The following is a 26,075-nucleotide window of genomic DNA, read 5'->3' on the forward strand; positions in this document are numbered from 1 at the left end:
TGAAGTATGAATGGCCCAGTTGGCAAGCCCCCAGCTTTTTGTTTGAGTAATCTGTGCACATTACTGTCCCTAACCCAAGTTGAAAGTACCAGCTCTCCCTCACAGCACGCCACACTGAACAGGCTCAGACCTTTAGAGCGGGAGCAAGCCATGAAACGCGGCCGAGCTACGGTGGCCTCTATGCGCCAGTGTTACAATGAGGTACCCAAGAATGACAACAAACATTTGCAAGGATCGTGGGAATGTGAACTGAGCAGACTAAACCAGCCTCGGCAGCATTGCAATTAGTTGCATTTTTCTTTTAGCTGAATTCTGTTATTTGCAGGCGGGTTCACTGCTGGCCACATTTTCTTGGCATGCATGAAAGCTTTTCACTTGCGGTTTTTGTTGAGAAAAGCCAGCAGCTTCTGCATGAGATTGCCTCAATTTTGCTCGTTTCCAAAACAGACTTTTGCAAGATGAGTCCCTTAAGCACTTAACTGATGAAGGCCTGTTTCAAGTGCTTTGTCAATCACACCACTTGATTCAATACAGCATGCAAGTTCGAATAGACATCCCTTTATTAAAAAAGAACCCTCACAGTAAGCGCAAACCTGACCCCATCTCACACCCCCCACACCCCCCACCCACCATCTTGCAGCAAGGCCTGGCTGGAAGATGGTCATCTCAGGATACTTCACCTATCAAGAGAAGCCGGGCGACAATAGCGACCACTTTGATTGAGGTATTCTTGTCAAGAAGCACTCCTCTCTCCAACTCTCTCTAAAAGGTCTAATTAACTAACATCACCTCCATGTCACTCTAGCAGAGCAGCAACCATTCTTGTCAAAGTCCAAGGGATAACCATTTTTCTTGTGTTTTTTTATACTGATTTTCTAAAAAAAAAAAGGAACAATTTCAGCCACCTGTATTTTAGGAACTGAATTCGTGCATGTTGGCAAATTTGAAATTCATCCTTTTTAGAAGAAACTCCACCTTTCAGGTGATGGTTTCAGTATGTTAGTCCCCGGGAACTCATTGTATTAGTTTGAGAAATAAACAACATTGTCCTTTTGGGCAGAATGGACATTTTAGCTTAGCAATTAGCTTCATCACTTCATTTTGTCTGACGGCAGTCAGGCCTAATTTCTCCAGTGACCTGTGTACATGTATATCACTCTTAGTGAGACGTGGTCGTAATTTCTTGGGGCCTCTGAATGGCGGTCTAACTCAGTGTGAAGCTGATGCGGTTCTTGGGAACAAGACAAACATGGTTGTTGCATCAGAAAAATCAGACTAACACTTTATTCTGCTATGAAGAAAAAAGAAAGGCAAAATTCCAGCACTTTTAATATCAATCCTTGGACAAACAAAATGTACAACTGATAGCAAAGGAAAGAAGATAGATTTCAATGGCATTTTTTATTTTTGGCAAGTAAACCTTGAACCGTCAGTGATGCTGTAATGGTTCAGAAGATGATTTATTTGTTTGAAACTCCTCCTACTAACCCAAACCATGTCTTACAGTTCACTCACAAAGGTGACATGTCATTCACTTCACTCAGGAAAACCTTTGACCTTTCAGGTCATTCACTCTGGTTCATCTAATGTGTTCTTCTTGCTGTTGTATTTCATGACTTCAGGTGTACATGGGGTAGTTTTGTTCTCCCTGCGTGAAATGCGGGTGCAAGAATGATGTAAAATGGACATGTTTTCTCGAAAAGAAATGGGGCCGAGAAAAATTGGTCACAGTAGGGATAGATGGTGCTGTGTAAAAACCAGTAGGCAGAGGAATGAATCGGATAACTTATTGGTGTCATGTGTTAATACAAACATTCATGGGATTGCCTAATGTAGAGAGATAACATTTTCTTATGTGCTGCTCGTGTTTCTACCTTTAACCCTAACCAAGTTAAATCCAATGATATTCAACACCGGTCACTTTTTGTGGGGATTTTTTGGTGTGTGCAGTGAACAAGAGGGCATTTTGTTCTAGTTCTTTGATTCTGTCAGATTCAGCAGGGTGCCCAGACAAAACCCAAAGGATTTTCCGGTTAACAATGAATGGTATAGGCTTGAATTACTACTGAAAGAATTGATGCTATGGGTTTTGTGCTTGTTTTGAACAAAGAATTCCAGTGAGCAGACTTTGCATCGTTTGGGCGTAGTGTTGCACCTACACTGCACCTGGCGTCAGTGACCACACAATGCTGTCTCCAGACAAAACGTGTGGTTGTATTGTGACTGCTACGAGTAAATTTTGTGTGCTTTCCGGTTTGTGTGAGTGGCTCAGATTACATGCTATCAATTTTCAACAGAATGCGCACAAATCTATGTCTTATCATCACATGAAAGGAAGGCATGTGATGGCTCCTAGGTACCTTTCAACAACAGTCACATTTTGCAACCATGGTGGATTTGTGACCATTGTCCATAGCCGTGGTTTTCTTCTTTTTCTTTTCAAACTGGTAGCATAGTATTAGGGACTGATGGATGTAACACTGTCTTTCATATCCTTCCACTTGGACTGTGTTTTATAGTCCATCGTTTCTATTCATTTGTTTCGTCTCTGAATTGATTCTCTTCATTACCGAACATCATTCACTCTATTTATTCTAAGACTCTAGATACTTCTTGTCAATTTCAGTCTACTGGTAGAAATTAATTCGAGTCTGATTTTGTTTAGAAACTTTAACAATACTGCCCAGTTTCCCTGAAGTGTCTTCTACATTTTTAGAACCTCTTTTACCAAACAAGTTGCAGTGATTTGATTGTTTAATGCTTTCTAAGTAGTTCTGAGACATTGTTGCTAAATTAATTATTGTAGTAGATTCGATAATTTAATTACAATAACGGAGAGACTGCTGCCAACAAATGTGTTGAGTGCGGGTCATTGGAAGAAGTACATTTATGTAGTTGTAACTGAGTCTTGCATCTAGAGTTAGTCCTGGGGTCTTCGTTAGTGGTAAATATGTGAACACGCGCAGACCAGTGATGAACATGTAGCTGTAGCTTTGGAGGACCCTTTTGGATGCGGCCTGGCTTCAGCTTTCATCGAGGTGAAGGGTCACATTGCACTTTCATTAAAGCATACCTTGCCATATTCATCGACTTGCCATAGAAAAAATCACTTTGTTGAGCCAAAAAGGGCATTTGCCAAAGCTTCAGACCATTTATGAGTCGATTCAAAACTCACATGCACCAGCTTTCATGGTATTCTTTCAAGTTTAACAATTGAAAATCAAGGACCCTTAAACCATTTCCATACGGGTGATTCTTCAATATCTTCGGTTTTCAAAAATCTTCAAAAATTTTTTATCTTTTTTTCCTGAATGCCTAAACCCCACTGTCACAGAGCTAAAGAAATTCAAGTAAGACATAAAATTAAAGGAAGAAATGCAACTTACTCCGCTTGCCCAGATCTCATCCCCTCTCCCTCCATCTTGCACCCATTATTGCAGAACACACGCTGTATCGCATGTCCACCATTCCCTCAAAGAAAAGTTAGTGAACTCACAATGAGGAGGAGAGAATTGTTTCTGTTCACAGAATGAACTCTTCTCAGGCAAAAAATAATATTAAGGAAGTAGAGAAAGCCTTTCATGGTCATCTTGTTTAGGAAGTCTGAATAGGATAATTTTATAATGAAAAATGAAAAAGATTACAAAGCCCTTCACTTGTTAGAACAGCACCGTTTTCCAGAGTTCAAAGGTCTGCAGATTGTTTAAAAAGAACTTACAGAAAGAGTATCACTTGTATAGATTTGTATTCCTTAAAATAAATGATTGCATGTGACAGAAAGATGAAATCTAGTACCTTGATCTACCTGTCATCCTGACTACATTTATCAAGGCCTGGCCAATCACAAGCAGCTGCTTTCTGCCAGTCACCACCATTCATCACTTGTTTCCATGATTGCTTTGTCTCCTTGTAACTGAGATAAATGGAAACAAACCAAACCAACCTGTCGTGATGTTTTACCCCTGACATGTACACCTGTGATTTTTGACAGTGTTTGATTCTCTTTTGTTCTCTCAACACGCATTATTTAGGGTGGCCACCGCAACAAACTCAATGTACCCTGGCCCCTCAAGAAGTCAGATTCCTCCACCAGCTTGCCCTCAGACCGATCAAGTAGTAAGTAGAGACAATCCAGCACTTTAAAACCAACGCCAAGATGTGAAGGAGTGTGAAGACGATGTGTGGACTCTTAAACGTCCTCTCAATGTTTCCCGCTCTCTGGACAACAGTTCAGAGAGATTTTGAGGTCAGGAATGTGTGTGGAAAAATTAAGAGGAACAGGAAATAACCAAAAAATCTGCATGAAGGATTCGTCAGAGAGAAAAGGAGTATTTTTCTGGAGTTTGTGCATCTATAAGAAAACAAACGAATGTCCACACTAGCTGTGTGAGACAAGTATGTCTGGATAGGCAGACAACTTTAAGAAGACATTTCCTTTTGTTAGGAAAGTCAGAACAGCATTCTGGGGACAAGCATTTTGTCCCCATAAAGTTTTTGGCCCACATAATGTGCATGTTTGACATTACATATGGCATCCATTCACAACAACCATTCAGATGTACATGAGTTATCTACTGAGATCCGCAGGTAGCCACATGCCCAGTTTGTGGACACTGGGTGCCCCAAAACCTGTGTGAGTTGACGTAACAGATGACACCATTCCTTTGATACGGACCCTCTGACTGACTTACCCTAAATGTTTCCCCCGTTCAGGTGCCTCCCTACCATCCCCAGACATATCTGAGATGAGTGCGCCTCGCGTCCCTACCCCAGAGAGACTCGCAAAGTCTCCCCATAAGGACAGAGATGTCACCAACCTCCTGAGGGAAACCTACAAGGGGCCATCGCAGCGGAACAGTACGGGGTCGCGACCCAACTCGTCCAGCTCAGGTAGGGGGAGAATCAGCCAGAGCTTGTAGCCTTTAGGAGATTCTGAAAGGAACTACCCATCTCGAAGGATGACAATGAAGGAATGCAGGCTTTGAGTTGCACATTAGACAGACGTAATCCAACTTGAGAACAGCATTTTGAGGAAATCAGGTTTCAGGTCTCACAGGCTACACGTGGTCAAGTTTCTTGGAATATTTAACATTTGTGACATTTTGTGAAGTAACCCGAGATCTACAGAGTTTCATTAACATAATAATGAAGTCTGTAATACAGGACTAAGCAAAGCGAAGGAAAATCATTTTGAGTGAAGCTGTTTACCAACTGAGGGCAGGCAGAAGTACTGTTGAAGTCATTACGTTAGCTGTTTACCAACTGAGGGCAGGCAGGAGTACTGTCATTATGCTACTTTTCTAGGTCTTTCTTGTCCTTGTCCAGATCAGTTGAATAGTCAGACTACAACATACAAAGCCTAAACTCATGACGTCATGCTTTGTTCACATGTGCCCTTTCATATGGAGACTGATGAATTGCTTCCCACCTCTGTGCCATAGGACTTGATGTCGTTATGTTATAGGTGTGTTGTTTTCAACAAGCCTGGTGCTTACAACTAGTCACTGGCATTGAAATATTAAATGATCAATGGCAGTGCAAGTATCCCCTGGCCTAAATGGTGGCCTTCTAAAAAGTTGGTTCAGATTTCATCACCAGCTGCTCAGAAATGCTACCAAACTAGCCCTGTGTTTTGGATTTAGCATTAGAGGCATCCTTGAGTCTTAACTGCTTGCCTCTGTCCAAGCTTGTTCAGTACATGATTACTGGTTCGGGATTTTTCTTGTATAGTGGCAAGCAGTTCATCAACCAGTTCCCGGGAATCTGCCAGTACGTCCGAGGAATCTGGGATTCCTCCAGCTTTGCCAGAGAGAAGGGTAGGTTAAATTTCAAAATCTGAAATAGGGGTAATTCCAGCAATTAGGGGTCCAAAAATATGACATTTTTGTGTTCCTGTTGCGTTTGACCTTTGTTATTTGACATGGAAATATCACTGGAATTTATTTCAAATTAGTTTGTTTGGCAGGTAATTTGCATTAATTCATCACTCTTGAAAATTAGAAAATGTGTTCTGAACTTACAAAATCATATGTCAGATGTGTCAGGGACACGAAAAAAATGGATCCCTAATGTCTGGAATTACCCATGCATCTGTTGATTACATCTGTTGACGAAAGCATCGTTACACTCTCCTTTCTTAGGGATGCCAACGATCAGTTGCAGCTTTTGCATTTAGCTGATACATGTATACATTGAGGTCATGTCTCTTAGAGGGCCTTGCTTCATAGAGTCTAGCCATCCTGTTAACAAAGCACACCGACTGTAACCTTCAGATCACATCTCTGTTAGTCGTCAGACCCACTTGAATACTTTGGCCAAATGCAAGAGTGAAGTGAAATGAAACACCATGAAACATTTGCAGCAGAATTTGTTCACCTTCTGTGAATTTGCAGTAGGAATATGCGATTTGACGTCACAAATTTGCACTTGTGGTAGTATGGACTGGCTTTTACTCTTTACAGTTTGTTACAGAATGAAGCTATGTTTTGTACAGTGCATTTAGACAAATCAGCATTTGACGTGTAATGGAATTTTTTTTTGTTCTTTTGATCTGGATAAGCCGTCTCAGCCAGTCGAGACCTCCATCCCTCGCACAGTCATACTAGAGCCAGCGAGACCACTACCTCACGAGCTTCCTGAGAATGGTGACACCTCCCCGCCTCCCCTCCCTAAGAAGACCAGTGTAGGGGGGTCGGCACCCCCACATGCCTCCCGCCGTCGGCATGGCTACGACCAGGCACCGCCCGCAGTGCCAGTGAAAGCAAACCGGTCCCATTCCTTGGGAGGCGACGCAGATTCTCCACGACCATCAAGTGGCGAGGTGGAGGAGGCACCACCTCCCATCCCTAGTCGACCGGAGAAGCGATCGGTTACCAACCCACCGCATTTGGACACCATCCCCTTATCCCCTTCTCCACAGCCCCTGGACCCTATTCCCGGTTCCCCGCCTGCCCCGACTGTCTCCCCGCCCCCTCCGAATATTCCCCCGCCCGAGCTCCCCGAATCGATCGTTGCATCACAGGTTGCGGAGAAACTTGCGGGTGAGTTGAAAAAGGAAGCCTCCCCCAAGCCAAAGGTTCCCCCGCCAGTCCCACTGAGACCAAAGTCCCGAAAAGGATCTTTGCTGCCCAGTCCAGAATCAGGCGAAGTCTGAGCAGTGTTTAGTGCAGCAAAAACCAACACCTCCCCTCCTTCCAGGTGCATGGCATTTAAAAGTGCACCCATCTTGGATTTGATGATTATTTGAAAGCCAGTGGTGCTAATTTTCAGAAACTATGTCAAGTGCTCCTTCTGAGCAGCAGTTCAAAGGTAACTTCCAACCCAGTGCAGGGGCATATCCAGGTCTTAGGTCCAGGGGGAGGCTAAATGAAATTGTTTCCATAAACAACTGTCCCTATTTTTTTCATTGGTAAGAGACCTCCCCCCTGGAAGGTCATACACATAGTACCTTCTCTACAATGCTGTTGCTTTCAATTCTTAAAAGAAAATTGGCAGCATGTTACTGTGGGGAGGTTGGGAACTCCCCCCCCCGCCGGATATGCCACTTGCTCCACTTATTTGAGCTCTCCACTCATAGATCATGTCTTTTTGCTGGGGTCATTCCCCCCTCCCCCCCACTGAAAATCAACGAGAAGTGTGTGAAAGACATGAGGCTGAAATTCCTTTATGTCGAGTTTAACAGTTCATGATTGTAATGTTGTTTGAAATTATCGCATTAATTTGTCACAGGCGTAAAAGAGGAAGAGCACACGTCATAGGCATCACAACAGCCGTCTTTGAGTTGTTGTTCAATGTCTTGATGTCAACAGGTATATTGTCATGCATTCTTTCGCTGGTGGTGGGCTAACACGGATGTTGTAGACACTGGCATTGGTCAGATTTTCCTTTTGAAACATTTTGTTTTGTGAGCTCAGATCCAAACCAACCAACCCTCAGCAAGCCCCCAAAACAAATGAAAAAGTCATTTAAGTGTACATGTGTGTAGTTATTTGCATGAAAGCAAGAAACTATTGAATGCCGGCTGAGAACGTCTGCCCAAAAAGACTTTATTTATTTTGCTTCAATTGCCAATGTAGCTTGAGTTCATTCAGGTCAGATTTAAGCATGACGTCAACACAAATTGAATTTATTACTTCATGGCATATATCCGCCTCATGACCTAGTAAATGCTACATGTCTTTCACGTCTTGCAAATTTCACTGTAAATGTTTTCTGACCTGAAAGTTGATTTCACGTTCAGAAATGAACCAGAACTCATCGCTGTCTTGCATGGCCATATTGAAGGGCCTCACTTTCAATTCTTGCTTTTACACAAACTTTGGCCAATTAAATTGACGAATATTTCCATCATTAAAGACAGCACTGGAAAAGAGACTTTGAGATGGAAATTTCAAACTCGCTGATCTGTCATCAGAAAAAAAAAACAGCTGGAGATTTGCAGGTACTTGACCCAACGTGGGAAAACCTCTGTGTATAAATTGAATCACGCTTTATAATTTCAGACGCAAAGAAAATTGCAGGAAACACTCTTAGACTTGCCTTGATGCATTTAGGCAAAACTGGAACCTTTTTGGCATTTTGCTAAGTGCTGAGACTCACTATTTTTACATAAAGTGTTGTACATGTCATCAGGGTTGGTTGCCTATGATAAGCTCTTTACCTATAGCAGGTAAACGAACATTTTCAGCAATAATGATGACATCTTTTGACTGTAGCAGAAAGCAAACGCCGTCTCCATAGACAGCATGTAATTTCAGCCATTTTTTTTCTCTTTCCTAGTCCTAATTACCTTTCTACGTTGTGATTTCCCAGGGCGCTAGGCGTCCACCTGTCACACAAGTTATTAAGGGTGACCCAAAGCATTGTAGGGACTCATAAATAACCCCCCAACTTGTCCAAATTTGCTGAACAATAGAATTCTAACATGGACATTACATTTTATTTGGCTGCCAAGCAAAGAAGTCAACTGCATTCTCCTAAATTCAAAACATCAGAACAAATATTTCTTAATTTTTTCTGGGAATATGTTACCCGGAGAGCAGAACCCCACATCTATAAGACCCGAGGTTGTCCATCTTTGAGAATGCAATGTACCGAACAGTCTAGTGGGATTTTTGCTCAGAAAACTTAACAGCTGTGTCTGACATGGAGAGAATGATTACTATTAACCACTCCTATTGCTTACGAACACATCTTGGTAGAAGGTACCCTGCTCTGTTCTCTGAATTATGGGCTCACTACCCAGGCTACTTACAAGAACCAGTCGAGGACACATCACATGTACATGTGCATGTGTGCACTGCTTTATGGTGCGACTTATCTTTGGACTGGTGGACACAACTCCATGGCAACCACCCAAGTGTGTACACAATGCACTGCACGTGTTTTGAATACCATTGAAGATATTGCTATTACTGGAGTCCATATTTCTCATCATTATCATCGTCGTCATGATGCAGCTATCTATAACACCACTCACTATCCATCTTCATCTTGACTTCATATCCTCTGCTCTCTTTTATCATGGGCGCAACATCTTTCTTTGCACAGATTTCACACGGCCCTTAAGCTGTGGCTGGGCAGCATTTGAGCTTGCATTTGATTTGGTTCAATTATATCAGCCTTCCGGTCGGTTTCTAGATGAAATGTTTGAGAGATTTTCAGGGGAAACCATATCTCAAATTAAACCAATACAATCCTTATGTTTCAGAATGAAAGTTTGATTTTCTCAAAAAAAGTTCACTCTGCTTAGATTACACCTTTAATTTTCAGCTGTTAAACTCACCAATTTCGAAATCTGTTCTAAACGTTTCCAGTGTTTGGCGCGAAGATTGTTGTAAAGAAAACAAAAAGTCATTGCAAGCTTTGCCAATTCCTGCATGATTGGAATTTCAAAAGCATTGAGAAAAGATTATTTTTGCTGCCAGTCTAAACTTTTGCACGGTGGTATCCATTTGAGTTTCTGTACCTTTAAAAATGAGTTGAGGTGATGCAGTGCTCTCAAAATTGGGTATTTTTGTCTGTTGCATTTTGGTTAACTGAATATCACGGGAAGGGACATAAATGAAGAAAGTGTACATTTCAATCAAGTTGTAATACACTAGAATAGAGCAAGGCCTTGTATATATCAAATGTGAATACACTCTATCTGTACATGTAAGCAGGACCTTTGTAAGGCGGAAGGTATCTTTTTGAATACAATTACTCAGATTTCTACTTAACATTCCTATGTCTTGATGTAATGAGCAGTCTGTAGTCAGTAGATGATGCAAGATTTGATGAAGTTGATCTTCATGTTGTCACAAATTATTTTTGTATTCTTTTCATTATGTTCTTTGTATCAGAGTAGGGAAACAATATTACAAAAGCGTAAAGATTGTCTTGTATGGGAATTTTTATCCCAAATTTCTAAATATTGTATATTATACATCGGGCATTGATGGAAAATCACTCTATAAGTAATATAAAAAAAAATCAGGGGATGGATATATCTTAATCGTTGTTTGAATTTCAATGTAGCATACTTTTTTCACTTTTTTTTTTTCACAAAGATGTGCAGCTCCAGTTAATGCCCAATTCAGCCACAAAACTGTAAGGGACAATCAAATAGGTGTGTGGGTTGGTTGAACTTGCAGGTTTCATCAGATTACCCAGAATTTTCAGATAAATACCATGGAAATGCAAAGGAGGTATTAAGGTTTTTGTCTGGTTCCCACGGCAACATGCAGTTCTCATACTTTCCATTTTGACATCGTTTTCAACAGGTCACATTTTAAATTCTTAATACTTGGAAGAGGTCAGAGTGTATTTCCTTCTTTTTTGAAAGAGGTTGCTTACATAAAAGTTGAGAAGTAAAAGCAAAACAGACTTCCAGCAACCTTGATTCTGCATTTTAATTCTCAGCTCATTTAATCACTTTCATCAGCAAAAAGCTGTCAACGTTCTCTCAGTTTGAAATTTTGTTTTTAACCAATGTTGAAGCACCAACAAGCTAAACCATTCTTATTTCATGTATGAATTTGCCTGTGTCTTGCAGATTCTCTTAAGCTTTGTTCTATCTTAGAAAATAAAAGCAGCGGTAAATTATCTTCTGGATTGCAATTAGTTACTAAATGCATTTAAATTCTCCAGTACCTTCTGTTTAAAAGCATGCTGTGCATTGCTGTGAATGCCCTTTGAGTTTATGCGTCCATTTTATTTATATTTTCTTTTTCACGTGTAAAAGTTACTTCACTGAATTAGTAACAGACAGGGAAAAGGAGTTTCTTCCATGTTATTTAGCAAAAACTGGAGTTGTAAAAATTTCCCTTTCTCTAACACAATCATGCACTTTGCCACTGACCGTTTATTAATGTTGCAACATTTATTGGCAGTGAATGGAATACATGTATTTGGATTACATACACAGAAATTATAACCAAGACAAAATGGTTTGAAGTACCTAGAAGTGAGGACAGGGACCCAGTCTGCCTATAGTGCTTATTCCGTGGCTTGAGTTTAGAGGAACCTGACTGATTGCTTGAAATAATCTTCCAAATCCTAGTACTGAAGTTTGCCTGAAATAATAAATGACCACAAGTCCAGTTTTTTAAAACAGTTTGTCAGAATTTGTAAGCATTTGTTGCCCATACAGTTTTTAAAATCAGTCTTTAAGTCGGCAGACCTATGCCTAGAATGTAGAAGAGTAGGCCAATATATGTAAATGACTCTCCTCTGTAAAACAAGGATATATTTAGAGAAATATTTGTTTCCTTGGAACATCGCGTGGACTGACAATACCATGTTTATTGTGACCTTTTTTTATAAGTCATGCTGTCATACATTGCAAGTGGAATAAAGGAATTATTAAATTGAATACAAACTTACCTACATTGTATACCAAGCTCTATTGTTAATTACAGAAATTATTTTTTTAAGAAATCAGCTGATAAAAGGAAAATTACCCAGCTGTTGAAATACAATCATTTCTTGATGTAGCCATGTTCTGAAATGGGGCATTTCAATAGTTCAAGAAAATCAGTCCAAATGAATGCTGCGTTGTGACTGCGACCAGTTCAGAACCCGGAACTTTCACCCAAACTTAAATCGTTTTTATTCCAATTTGTAGTAGATGAACCTGGAAAACCCAAGGTCTTTTCTATATCATATTTTCTGTCCGCTTTCCAATCACTGGCTTTGGTTTGCGGTTTGTAGAAGTTGTTTCTCAATGCCAGTACAAGTTCCATCAGATCTCTTTGAGTTTGATCGTATTTTCTTATTCTGTGGTATTTGCAAATTATATTTTTTGATACATTTTGCAAGCAAAAGGGAAATGACCCTTACCTGTTCCTTTTGCACACATCTAGAGAGTAATGTTTCTCAGAGTTTTGTAAATTGTACAGACTGGACAATATAATAGGTGGAAGATTTTTAATTAAAGAGTAATAACGATGGTATGAACATTTGCCAAATGCAATAAGCTGTGTACCTATGGAGAAACCTTCTACATGTACAAGTGCGTAGTGTTGGATGTAGACACTAGCTGTATTTGGAGTTAGACTTTGGCCTGTATATTGTACATCAGACTTGTAGGAGCCATTTATTTCAATGCTTCATGGGATTGAAAACTGAATTCCCCAAGACTGGAAAGAGTTTTGTGTGTTTATTTACTCAGAATAATCCTTCGAATAAAGGACTTCACAAGGAATTTCCATTATGCGACAGTTCCGTCAGTAAGTTTGTCCTGACAGAATAATTACGGCCCAGAACAAGCTGGACAGATACATGTCTTTGCCTGTCAGATTAACGTATTTGTATAAAAACATGGCTGGTCTTCCCCTGACAGCTATTTTTATTCTCTACTCTTTCAAGAGGCAGGCCTGTGCTGTATATGTTTGAAGTTTGTGATCATATTCAAGAATTTTAACTTGAGAACAGAGAACTGGACTTCCTGAATTAGCAATTAGTACTTAATGGATTGGGTAATCAGTGCTCTTGTGCAAGAGTTTGCTGTGTGTGGTCTTTTTGGCTAGAGGGGTTGAGGAAGAGGGTGTAAGGAAAGGATTGTAACAACATGTACTTCAACTCTTCGTTTAAATTGCGTTACAATCTTATTTTTGGAATGAAATAGAAAGTAGTCACATTTTTACTCCGGACTACATACACGTATCAAATGTTTACAGGTGAGCGTCATCTGGCATAGGTGGAATCTATTAACTTTTTGTCCATAATGCGACCAAAACTTTTTCTTTTTTATTTGAAGTAACTGTATGTTTTGCTTTTTGTGTTGAAACAAAGGATGATGTATGAATAAAACTTTTTGGAATGAATATGATAAGGTTTGTATTACATCATCTGTTCAATGAGGCCAAAGTCTGGAAAATGCATCGGGCTTGTCATCTAGTAGGTGATCCACTGATAATATTCAGATAACTCAATATTATGCAGACTCCATAAAGACTAATGAAAGCCATGTTTGATTCAATATTTCGTTCTTTATTCAGAACATCTTCATCTTCTTCCTAAAGATGTTCTGAATAAAGAACGAAATATTGAATCAAACATGGCTTTCATTAGTCTTTATGGAGTCTGCATAATTTTGACTTATCATCTACATGTAGTGGCCTTTTTATCTGGCTCAAGTGGAATACATGCACCTGTATTTTGTGTTATGCATGTACAGCTTTTCAATGCTATTTTCTGCCATTACTGAACGCAAATTGGGTGAGTAGTTGGGTAAGGTGTAAGCTTTTCATTTGCTCTACATGTACATGTAGGTTAAGGCTGTGTCACATGCACAACGGAACACAAAGAAGACATTTCAAATTTCATTTGATGGAATTGAGAAAAAAAAGGGTTACTCAGCAAAGCTGATGGTGGAAGGATTTGTTTTTAATGTACTTTTCTCAACACTTGAGAAAGTTTGGAAAGTTACATTAGCAGAATACTATACATGTACCTCTTTCAAAGACCCTAGGAAGTACATGTATTTCACGTGGATGAAATTTCAGGGAAATTGCACAAAAATGGACTTGCTCGGGAGATTCTTTGAAATCTGGCACTTTTTACAGGCAAATGGTGAAATACGTAGAACCTGTCACAATGCCAGATGGGGGGGGGGGACATACACATGTACATTCACATACCATCCAATAAGCAACGCCAAGACTAAGGCAAAAGTCTTTCTTCACATTTTCTGGTCTGCTTGATTGTTTTACTACTGGTACATGTAAACTTTATTAAAGACAAGGTTTATTTTTAGTCCATATCACAGTGGATAACTCACAATGTTACCATAAACACGTACTGAACACAATTACAAATACCTGTGTGCTGTAAAGTGCAATATTTGGGGTTGAGTAACTGCCGTTGCCTTGTGGGGCACTGGTTTTATGTTCTACATGTAAAAGCTGGAACTAGAATATTGATCACTATGAACACCATACAAATGCCTTGCATCAAAAATATTGTGCATAATCCCAGCATTTCATGCAACACATTTAGCAGTAGCCTGATAAACCTTAAATTGGCAAAACTGCCTGACGAATTTCTATTAATGCAACCTCCAAAATTCAATTTGTTCGCTTAAAATATCTTTCCCCATGACACATTAATAACACAGCACTGGAATTCTCAAATATGAGGCCGAGAGACAACTGGGGATGACCAATAACTTGCTCAATTTGCTTGTCCAATGAGCAACAGCACCATCTGACCAAAAAATATTTTGCCTTCATGACAAACCTGTGCAGGGCTTACTTGAAAGCTGCACACTTGTTTATTGTACTAACCAGATATATGAACAGGTTAAGCTGCGATGACAGTAAGCATGTGCAAATTTCCACCACAAAAGCTTGTTCAGAAAAATTGACGGCCTCTAAGCAACCTAAACCGAAATTACATCACAGCAATGCACTGGTGACCCACATTGCATCCACATGCACCAACATCGGCACAGGTATCCCTAAAACCTTTCCTCTCTGACACTGACACATAAAATTAATAAAAACTTGAGTATGTCAGAGGGCAAAGGTTGAAGGTCAAGCAAACACTGTACAATAGACCATTCCAGTAAGCCACGTTCACCAAGCCCTTCTCTAATGCCCCGTTATTATACATGTATGTGTCCCAGGGTGCAGACCACTAATTCAAGTGAGAATTTCTGGCCAGCTCATTAGCATTAAAAGTGCCCCCACGGTATCTTTTGAACAAGGAGATTGTTTGGCCCCCAAAATGGTGAGATTGTGTAAATCCTTGCCAGAATCAACTCCCCAGGGTTTTTGGGCTTTCGTATGAGAGCAGAATGGCTAAAAACTACGGTTGAAAAATGGTCCTAAGTGCCCAAGAAAGTTAAGAGTTGCCACTTGAAAAACGGCTGCAATCAGACTTCGGAAAAATCACTTTTCCGGGGCAATTTTGCTTTGTGGGAATAATTAAAAATGTAATTGGTTAACCCACAAAAAATTGAAAAGAAATTAAAAGATTTGTGACCAGACAAGAATTTCATTTGTGTTTCAGAAGTCTCAGGGATGTTGGCGTGCATGTTATTGGGCCCTGAACAGTGCTGATTTTACACTGTTTTCAATGGAGCTTGAATTAATGGACTGTACCCCTCCACACACATGATAGATGCATGCATGTCGGCCATAAATCACGACTGTGATTAGTCAGAGCACATGGGGACAGGACTGACCTGATCAGTCTATTGCCTCTTAAAGCCTAGGTTCACAATCAACCCACATGTACAGGTAGTCACAGCAAGCTAAGCAGCTTCGCCATATACTGACTTTCCCGTTTGTCAGATTGAACAATGACAACCATGAGCATTATTATACTTTGACAAGTCGGAAATGTATGCAACAGGAAATAGCATGGCTGTCACTGCATGGCTTTCTGTAGCCAAGCAGATGTCTGAATGAGGTCCTTTAGAAACCTGGTCAAGGTCAAACAGTGAATATTCTGTGTGAAATCAATTTCTATACATGTAGGTACCGATTTATAACCACCATCAGAATAGCATCTGAACGTGTCTGAGGACAGTTCAGTATCTGACATACTGAAACATCTGCCATGCTAGGGCAGCAACTACAACATGACGTAAAGGGGCGCCATTAATTGCAACAATGATAATGAAAATAAACATGTTGGTAAAAAAAAAATGATTTGCAAACATATGCTAATTTTCAAGTTCAAAAAAGATGTCACGATGTAACCAAACGATTACTGACTGCTGTGATGTGGGCCTTGCATTTGATTTCACCCGTCCTGAAGCTTGACACCCAAGGGCGCCACCATTGCTATTCCACATCACAACAGTTGATCACTGCTCTATGTACACAGTACACGATGCACCATTTCCCTATTCGTCAGACACAATCCATGCATACACAACAAAATTCAATAGCAGGTAAAAAAAAAGTACGTCTAGAGACACAGAAACACCTCGTTAATTCCAATCACAGACTTTTTCAATTCTGCATTAACGTGTACTGTATGTGTACCTTATATGAATGCTGGGAAGCTGACCACATGCACACATGAATATAGAGACACATGTCCAGTATGTTAAAATCATGAATGCCACCTGAGAAGGTCAATGCTGAACCAAAGTACAGGAGATTTACAGGGAACCACTTCTTTGAACTACTGATGCCAATTCCAAATCTACCTCCTTGTTGCTTGGTTCATGAATATAAACCAGTAACTATATGTACCAGGGTAAACTACTCATATCCGCCATACAGTACAAGGGGTACCCAGTACATGTGCACAGTTTTACCCTATCGGTGTCCTTATCCAGATGCACATGTGTGAGTATGTGAATGAAAATGCAGGTCACCAGCAGCGATTCAACACTGGTTGTGATGCAGTGCACAGGTAATTATGTAATGTACAAAGGCTGAAAAGGACACAGTGCTTCCATCCCGTACAGACTGGGTCAGGACTTCAAGTATGCATGAACCGAAAAATCAAAATACATACGAGTATTGTACATGTACAGTGTAATGCCTTTGTATTTCCCAGCACTGCAAAAATGTCTACAGGTAGAACTTGCCTTGCACAGAATTTTTCTGATTTGGTGTATATGTGTACCCCTTTCAACCTTGGTACCAGTACGTAGGAATCATTGTTATGTACAGTATACGGTACAGTAGTTGTACACTGCATTAACAACAGTCGAGATGATTGTGAACTGCATACAAGTGTGGCCATTCAGTGGGCTCGTTTTGTATTTGACTACATGGAACTCTGAATGCATGAAATTCTGGTAACCTTTAGCAGTGACCTTTTGTAGGACTAGGAGACGGTTTCAATAATATACAGCATGTACCCGTATGCGGGAACCCTTCAGACACTGTTGTTTCTAAACAGTATTTCACCATGTAAACGCAAACACCTGTCAATAGCATTTACATGTACAATTGTCAAGTGTAAAGTACATGTACATGTAGGTCAGATCTTACCACAGTAATGTATTTCAGACTCTCCAAGTTCCTCGTTTTCTGGAACTTGAGCGAGAATAAGTCATCATTTTGATGGGCCCATTGTACAAGTATTACTGTTCAAATATGCAACAAACAATATATGCAATATTTCATTACTGAATCCAAATACATGTACTTTGTACCATACATGTACATGTGCATGACCATGTCAGCAAGTCAGTTTTAAATATTTGATACCATGCATAGTGACAGGTACAAGTTAACCACCATTGTAATGACCCTTCTTTGACTTTTGACCCCCAATGCAATGAAAGTGTCCTTTCACAACACACTAAAACAGAATCACATGCACTGGGACGAATAATGCAGTAGACACAATTCCAATGTCCATTGATTTCAATCCATTTTAGAAGTAGCTTCAAACCGTGTGCGTATTGCCACACCTGTAAGACCACTGACTTTGTCACAACGCATTAACCATGCGTGCTTGTCAGCACACACAATGAGAACATGGTTTTTTGGCTTTTGTGAATGGTGCTTTCCATGAGTAAACATGCACACATGTACATGTGTGCAGTGCACCACAGAGCATCAAGCTATAAAATCTCTTACTGACACACTAAGGAATTTGCATAAACTGCTTCAAATATCACATTATTTAACTGGGCTACAGACAATGCACATGCACATGTATAGCATATGAGTTTCTGAGTACTGGGTGAAATGATTTACAACTCTTTAACCAACTGGAATGCTATCTACACTACACATATTTCTCTCCCATTTCCTCTTCGATGTGGATCGGCTAAAATTTCTTGATGTTATCAGTCCATCGCAGGCAGTTTTGTTGGTCGTCTGCGCATGTATTCATGGGTGAAATGAACTCTGGTGAATATGTGGCGATGTCGAAACTGGAACATCCGCACAGATAAAACTGTAATGAGCTTCCTTCCTTGTTGAACACTCGCAGCGTTTTCTCCTTCTCCATTTTCCAAAAAAAAAACAAGGAAACCACCAGGATTTTTCTCCCTGGCACTGTTCTCCATGAGAAACTGCAGGTAATCACGTGGGAGCTCAGAACAAGCTGCACAGAGCACGCTGCTTGCATCAAGAAGTCCTGTCGAACATTTCCAGCATTCAGCAACAAAACCGATTTCCATAGGGCAAGGGGTTACACAGCACATTCCGCACAGTGATCCAGGTGACATGAAGATGGCAAACAGTGACCAGCAATGGAGGACGACTCCTATGAGATCAGAGTGAAACACAACATGGCACATATACATCAGGCCCTGTGGGATTTGCATTGAATTTCTTGGCTACACTAACGGCGCATTCCACATCAGTAACCACATACACAGGATCGTGGTGGGGGGGTTCTCCAAAACTTGCAGTGCATATTTGAAGTACCAGTACCATACTGTACATGGAAATCACTGACAACTACATTTACTATTTCAGCACAGGAAATCTCCTGGTCACTCACATCCACTTGGAGAGAATACACTTATATTGCACATTAAATCTTTGGTCGACACTAATTTAATTGAATACATGTGATGAATACATTGAAGAGACCTGTACGTTGCACTGTCACGGTATAATTTCAAAGGCATCTCTGATGTCATTGCATCGGTGGCTTATTTCAGTAACTAGAATAAAAATCTTGAAGTTTTCTCTGTCAACTGCATGTATATGTACACAGCTTAGAATTCTCTCATAGGTATAAAAATGTAAAGCAATAAAAAATATACAGCTGTACTGACAAGTCACGCAGACCGAAGGCACAACATGCTGACGAATGCAAATACTGTGATACAAAATGGTACATTCAAACCACAATTTTAGTCGAATGATTCAGCACTCCAAGATCCCGTTGTCGTTATCCAACTAATGCCCATTCCACCGTTGAGCACATCATATTCAGTATGTTTTTGCACATTTCAGAAATCACACACACAACAAATATTATGACGGCAAAAATCTCTCCTGACTACGGCGGCAACTAATGGCGACACAAAATAGGCTGAAAATGCCCCAATGGTCTTACCTGTTGATTTCACTACTCCATGGGGTTTCCACTGGAGTGGCATGGGGGAGGGGAGGCTCCCCCTACCCCAAACCTATTGCCTGGTTGCCACAGCAACCAATCATGCATCAATGAAGTGCTTGTCTTAATATGCTGCCGATGCTGATCAAGATTCCAAATGAATGTCTCTGCACGAAAAGTTCTATAAAGGGCCACTCATGGCCGGAAAAGCAACTCCCGAGTCGGAAGTGATGACTACATTAACACTCGGCAAGAAATGAGAGGCAAATTTCTCCAGTGATGAAAGGCTCACTGGATGTAACGGTGTAGTCTCCTTTCATGTAGGCGGGGCGAAGTCGGTCTCGAGTTGCAGAAGGGGAGGTAGTGATCTTGACGGGGGTCGGCTGAGCAGGTACATGTACATGCATGTAGTCTGGAAAGGTGGATGATGAGGATGGTGTAGAAATCAACAGCTCCTTTGCAAAGTTCAATCAATGGGCAAGGTCACAGATTGGGGGTGCCTCACCAATAGAAGCAGCAAGTGTTCCAAACGAAATCCCATGTGTCAAACCTACTTTTTCTCCTTCAAACAAAAATACTGTTGGTGTAATTATGCGATACTGTAAAACATGGCACTGTGGGCACTTTTTTCCTCTGAGGTTCTTTTGAGCAATGCTTGCAGAACTGCCAATCAGCACAGTACCTGTAACTTCCTAATGACATGCAGATTTACACCACACATCAGCAATTTTGAAGGCTCTCTGCCATTCAACGGTGTCATTCCTGGCTCTAATGGATTCCCAGGTTATTCAGCATCCAGGTTACCCTGGCAACAGCAATAATTACAGTCTGGCATGGTTGTTCATTCACTAGGCATGGCAGCCAGTAATGAATGTGACAGTTCTAGTCCCTGATGTGGGTACTGTATCGCAGCTATCTATAAAAGCTCGTACAATCCATCTTCAAGCGTACTCCACTTGCACACAACAGGAAGATGCTTAGTAGATGTAAATTATGAAAGTAAATGACGAGCCTCTGTTGTATTGCGCCCTGGTTTTTATCAGGCTGTAAGCAGTATCTTAATGGCCCGTGATATAGACATGATTGCAATTACCACAGGATCAATATTGTGTTTAGAAACCTGGGGTGTGGCTTGTGCGGTGGTGGCTTTCTAGCGCGTAACGAGAGGTTGCATAACTTGATAGCAAGCAGGCTTGGAGGAGCAAAAGCTAAACTACAACCGAAGCTTGTAGACTCAGGCTAAAATTTGGGGATCCACTGGCAAAACTTTTGGGGGGGGGCGCAATGGGTCAGGCTTTCCAGCATTCCATCAGAAACATTAAGGTTCTTGAAACACTTGGGTGTCATCAAATCAAATAATTTCCACATTCCAAGGAGATCCATGGTAAAGATGCAAAAAGTGTTGATAAGTCAGGAGAGGGATTTCTGAACATATCTGAAGAGTCTGGACGAAGTGGTGGCAAACAATCATATTCAAAAACTTTCCAAGGCACTCCCCCCCCAAACCATAAGTTTTTCACCGATGCCAATTTTTTTGAAAGCAAGTTGCTCAAGGAGGGCTCCAACTGAATGACGTGCATGACGCTGGTTTCCACAACACCAGTGAGGTAGGATTTCCAAATCAGTATGCCGGTAAAATATTCCATAACTGTAATTCTTTTCCGTCGATTGAAGTACATGTATTTTAACATTAACAATATCCACAATATGCAGATTACACTGGAACTCCATTGCATCAACAGATATCCACACAACTGCAATTCTTTCCCGTCGGTTGAAGTACAGATATTTTAACAATATCCACAATATGCAGATTACACTGGAACTCCATTGCATCAACAGATATCCACACAACTGCAATTCTTTCCCGTCGGTTGAAGTACAGATATTTTAACAATATCCACAATATGCAGATTACACTGGAACTCCATTGCATCAACAGATATCCACACAACTGCAATTCTTTCCCGTCGGTTGAAGTACAGATATTTTAACAATATCCACAATATGCAGATTACACTGGAACTCCATTGCATCAACAGATATCCACACAACTGCAATTCTTTCCCGTCGGTTGAAGTACAGATATTTTAACAATATCCACAATATGCAGATTACACTGGAACTCCATTGCATCAACAGATATCCACACAATCATGTTTTCCAACAATTGATGAGAGTCTACACAGAATCAGGAATTCAGGACAGTCGGTTGGTGCATGCATACTATGAAAGCTGATATAAGCTCAGTTTGGGGAAGAAAATACCGATTTAACTCTACTAAGACAGTAGAGAAAAGCATCTTCTCTCCAACACTGCTCCACATGTTTGTTGCACAGTACCCAGTAGTAACGTTGGAGAATTTGCAGCAAAAATCCTTAAAACTTAAACTTAAAACTTACTGTCTCTAAGTACTCAAACCAATGCCAAAAAAAATGCACTGATCAAATTTCAGTACCCAGGTGACAGTTTGTGCTTGACAAATATTCAGATTTGTTCCGAGCAACTGCATTCTAAAATCTACATGTGCAATCATACAGAAAATACTAACTACATTTACATTACTGATTTGCTTTATGCATGTTGCATCACAGAGTCAAAATTATCCAAACTTTATGAAATCATGTACATGTTGGAGAAATAAACTGAGAATTGAATCTTTGTAGCTCGCTTTTTTTTTCACTTGATGGAGGTCATTTTAAATCTAAAGCAAAAAGTTGAGCTATTTTAATATATTTGTGTTGATTTTGTGCATATGATTACAAAGGACTCGATTCCTAATGTTAAAAGCATTCAGAGTATAGCCAGTTAATAATTTCAAGAGCATGAATTTGAAAAGCATTTAAACAAAGCTAAAATTTAACTTTTCTGCACAAACAGGCCTATACACGATGCAAAGAAGTTTTAAATGTGAAAAATATTTGTTTAAAACCACACGAAACAAGCTAGTAAACTAAAGCAGACACTTTCTTAAACAGGCAAACAAGCTGTCAACAACATTCTCATTTAATTCAGTCTTGGGTGGAGGGGGTCGGCATAATGACTATGCAGCTCCGCGTAGGATAACCACCACAAGATGATCCTCATTAAGTGCGTCTGCACTCAGACCGGGCACATACCGCAAAAGCTGTTTCTGGGAGAACTCGCAAGGAGGGAAAGCATGGAGAACACCGTAATCTTTCACTGATCCCGGCGACACCGGTAAGCTGATGATGCCAGCCGCCTGCTTCTGCTGCAGGTAGGAGACCAGGTTGCGCAGGGCACGCAGCTGGGTGCCAGCGGGGATACCCTCCTGAGAAGACCCCGGAAGGGACAGCAGCAAGCAGTGGCCGGCAGAGCCAGCATCTGTAATCCTCTTGCCGACCTCGTCCAGCTTAGGCTGGTCCAGGCGAAGACGCTGGGTGATCCGCAACGGTGATTCCTCGCTGGCTCCACCCACTGGCAGCAGGTTCTCAGCAACAGACAAATCACCGCCAATGAAGTACATGGCAGTCGCAAAGGCACTATTTTTCAGGACAATGTGGCTCTGCCAACTCTGTGGGAAGTACTTCACAAGATCAATGAGGCTGTCGTACTTTTCCGATTTCCTACTCTCCTGCTTTGAACTGTATCCTCTGTCTGACGTCCTCCTATCATTGCGATAGCCATCACCATCACGTCTTTCGTTATCATCACTGTAACGTTTTCTGCTGTGGTACTCGGAGGTGTCAGTGTTGCCCATTGCTGCCCTCTCTGGCGAGTCAAAGCTTCCATCAAACCTACGATCCACTCCAGTACTGCCACTATCTGGAGACCGACGCTTCTTGAAAGGTCTTCCTCTGTCAGACGGACGGTCTCTGATGAAATCAACACCTGGAGATGCCTGACGCTTACGTCGGTTGTCTTGCCCACGAGAATTAAACTGCTTGGCTCCGCCGTCCGAGTTTCTGCGGCTCCAATCAGGATCACCACGGTTGTCATCTTGCCAGTTGGCAGCACGGCGGTTAACATCACCACGGTAGCCTGCCCCATCTGATCCTTGCCACTGGTCACTACGCCCACTCTCACGATACTGCGGGGTCGGAGAATAATCCCGGCGGTAATCACGGCCCTGGTTGTAACGATTGTTGTAACCACTACCATCATCTCTGAGTTGTCTCCGAGGGGATGAATGCACTGCATAAGGCCTGCTACTCCCAGTATCTGGATCTGCAAAATCAACACGGAGACGACGATTTGGGCCACCCAGAGGAAACCCTCTCATATTTGATGCTGCAGCCTGTGCTGCTTCCAAGGTTTCATACTGGATGTAGGCATAGTCGTCCCCCTTGAAGTAATCAATCTTGCGAATGGCTCCAAAGCGATCAAATTCATGTTCCAAAACTCCCAAGGAGACCCAGGGCCCAAGACCCCCTACCCATAAACGCGTTGTTGGTGACAGCTTGCCATAACCTGTTTTGGCCTGGTTCCTACCAATGTACTGACCAGACATTGACACCATGGCCTTATGGGCCATGTCAAGATTCAAAAACCTAACAAATGCAAAAGGATTTCCCTGGCCACGGGGTGGGTATTTGATATCTACATCTTCCACAATGCCATACCGCTCAAAAGCATGCCTCAGATCACCGTCCTGAATTCCTTCTTCTAAATTTCCAACAAAAACAGTGCGCGTTGCTTTGGGATCATCTTCAGGCAGAAGCAACAAATCTCGTTCACGGTCATGACGTTCACGTTCACGTGACTGGTAGGTATCACCATAAGGTCTTCGGTTGTCATACTGATTATCTCTATCCCTGCCTCCGGGACCATCCCGCCCCATATTTCTGTTTTGCTGGCGCCGCCCACCCATGGGCTCCTGGCTCTGTCTTCCAGGGTAGCCTTGGTCTGGAGAAATACTCCTTCGTCTGAAAACACTATCAATTCGCAATGGCTTGGCAAAAAGTGTTAAGCGATCTCCTTTGGCCTGTTTGGCATCACGTGCCTGCTCCGAGTTACGATAATTAACAAAAGCGAACCTCTCGTCCCCACTGTATGCCACCCGCACATTCACCTCCCCAAACTTTTTGAATTCATGAAACAGGGCATCCTTGATTGCCATATCTGACACATGGGAAGGGAAATTGCTGACACGCAAGCTTGAGTATCTTGGCTCCTTGTCATGCTTGTCAAATTGGCCACTGTAGCGATGGTCGCCGGGGTAAGGTTCTCTGCCACCGTCACGCTCATGATCGCTGCGGCTCGAACGCTTCCCGCCGTCTCTATCTCTCCGGCGCTCTTCCTTTTCCAGACTGCGCGACCGGCCCGCTTTGTTACCTCCCCTACCTTCATAACGGTCGTTTCCAGGGCTCATTCTGTCTCTTGAGATGGAGTGCCTCACCTCTGGGCTTCCCCTTGTCCACTTCGGCGTGTCTTTACTTGATTGGTGCCTCATTTGTTCGGATAGTTGAATTAAGTGCGTTTAATTCACCTACTGTTGCCAGCAGCTCAGGAAAATCGTGAAACCCCACTTGTCGCCATATTGTTACTAAAGTAAAGAGACTGCTGCCTATTCAACAAGTTTAGACTGTATATAGATTTGTGCTGGTAGAGGCCTGGGTACATGTCTAAATCTTAAAAAAGGTGCAACCGCGGCTCTTTTGCGCTGGCTATTCATACAGCTGTGCCGTTAACAAAGCGCCGAAAACGCAAGCAGTTACATTGTAAGTTGACACACTGTATTCCCCTGGCTTTCATTTTCAAATTGGACTCCAGATGCAGTTTCAGAGAGACTAATAAGACTTTTTTAAGTACAGTGAGTAACACACAGGCATACCCTTCACTTTCCCAGATAGGCTTTTGGAAAAATCTATAACCGCAAAATAGCTATTTACACGATCATCAATCAACAACATTTGTGTCACCGTGACATCATCTATAATAGGATTACATGTAGATTTTAATTATTATTATTGTTATTATTTATTCATGCCAAAAATTCAATATACATCACAAGCAAGATGGGCATAGGGGAGACAAAAGTAATACGGAATCACTGTGGTCACAGACCTGTCTCCCCACATCAAGATGTGGGAAATTAACAAATTAATAAAATAAGTATACTGTATATACATGTACATGTAAAAACACTGAACATGAAGACATTAAGAATAAATTTTAAAAAACACACATTTAAAAATACTTTATGGCACTGAGTGTAATTCATAGGTAAGTCAGATAATATCAATAATAGCACAGTGTTTAAGCTTAACCAAAGAAGAAATAAATGATTATGCCAACACGGAGGAAAATGGTGAAGCAATGCTTGTGTACCTTTCCCTTAGACAAATAAAACTCAGTCGAGACGAGTAACAAGTAGATATGAATGCCCCACAAAACCTTTTCTTTTTAAATTCAAAGTTAAAACCTAAAAATTCAAGTTAGTGTAATACCAAACATGTCCACGTATTACTACATAAAAAACTTCCGTTTTGAGAATAAGCTTGAAGACTGACGTACCATTTCGTCCGTTGGCTAGGAATATTGTAAAAAAAAAAATAGATCAGATCATGAGCATGGATGAGTTCTGTGCTTTGTGAAAATGGGGTTAGCATATTACACAGAATCGCTTTGTTGTAGTTGGG

General features: G+C 41.2%; 2 protein-coding genes across 9 annotated transcripts in view; one reads left to right on the top strand and one right to left on the bottom strand.

Annotated features, from left to right (window-relative positions):
• The window catches only part of LOC110983956 (dedicator of cytokinesis protein 3-like), a 64,737-nt gene extending 51,422 nt beyond the window's left edge, over positions 1-13,315 (top strand). For 5 of the 8 annotated variants that reach the window (XM_087136053.1, XM_087136056.1, XM_087136057.1 and 2 more), the window contains 5 exons: positions 641-724; positions 4,032-4,116; positions 4,714-4,890; positions 5,731-5,816; positions 6,560-13,315. In XM_087136053.1, coding sequence (XP_086992179.1) covers positions 641-724; positions 4,032-4,116; positions 4,714-4,890; positions 5,731-5,816; positions 6,560-7,153 — 1,026 coding nt within the window. In that variant the 3' untranslated portion in view covers positions 7,154-13,315. Of the gene's footprint in view, positions 1-105; positions 202-640; positions 725-4,031; positions 4,117-4,713; positions 4,891-5,730; positions 5,817-6,559 lie in introns of all 8 variants that reach the window. The other 3 variants (XM_087136059.1, XM_087136055.1, XM_087136060.1) reach the window with 3 other exon arrangements.
• Positions 13,316-14,157: 842 nt separating this feature from the next.
• Positions 14,158-25,296, bottom strand: LOC110983974 (RNA-binding protein 15-like). The gene is made up of 2 exons (XM_022243730.2): positions 19,474-25,296; positions 14,158-18,669 (listed from the first exon to the last, which is right to left on the bottom strand). Exon 1 carries the CDS (start codon positions 24,884-24,886, stop codon positions 22,517-22,519), a length of 2,370 nt encoding a protein of 789 aa, XP_022099422.2. The 5' UTR covers positions 24,887-25,296; the 3' UTR covers positions 14,158-18,669; positions 19,474-22,516.
• Positions 25,297-26,075: the final 779 nt, after the last annotated feature.

The sequence above is a fragment of the Acanthaster planci genome, linkage group LG04 (assembly GCF_054643075.1).
Source record: "Acanthaster planci isolate LZ-2023a linkage group LG04, COTS_SCS, whole genome shotgun sequence".
NCBI classification, from domain to species: Eukaryota; Metazoa; Echinodermata; class Asteroidea; order Valvatida; family Acanthasteridae; genus Acanthaster; species Acanthaster planci.

Excerpts from the sequence above, each read along its gene's own strand:
- LOC110983974 (XM_022243730.2), bottom strand. The coding sequence starts at position 24,886 with ATGAGGCACCAATCAAGTAAAGACACGCCGAAGTGGACAAGGGGAAGC.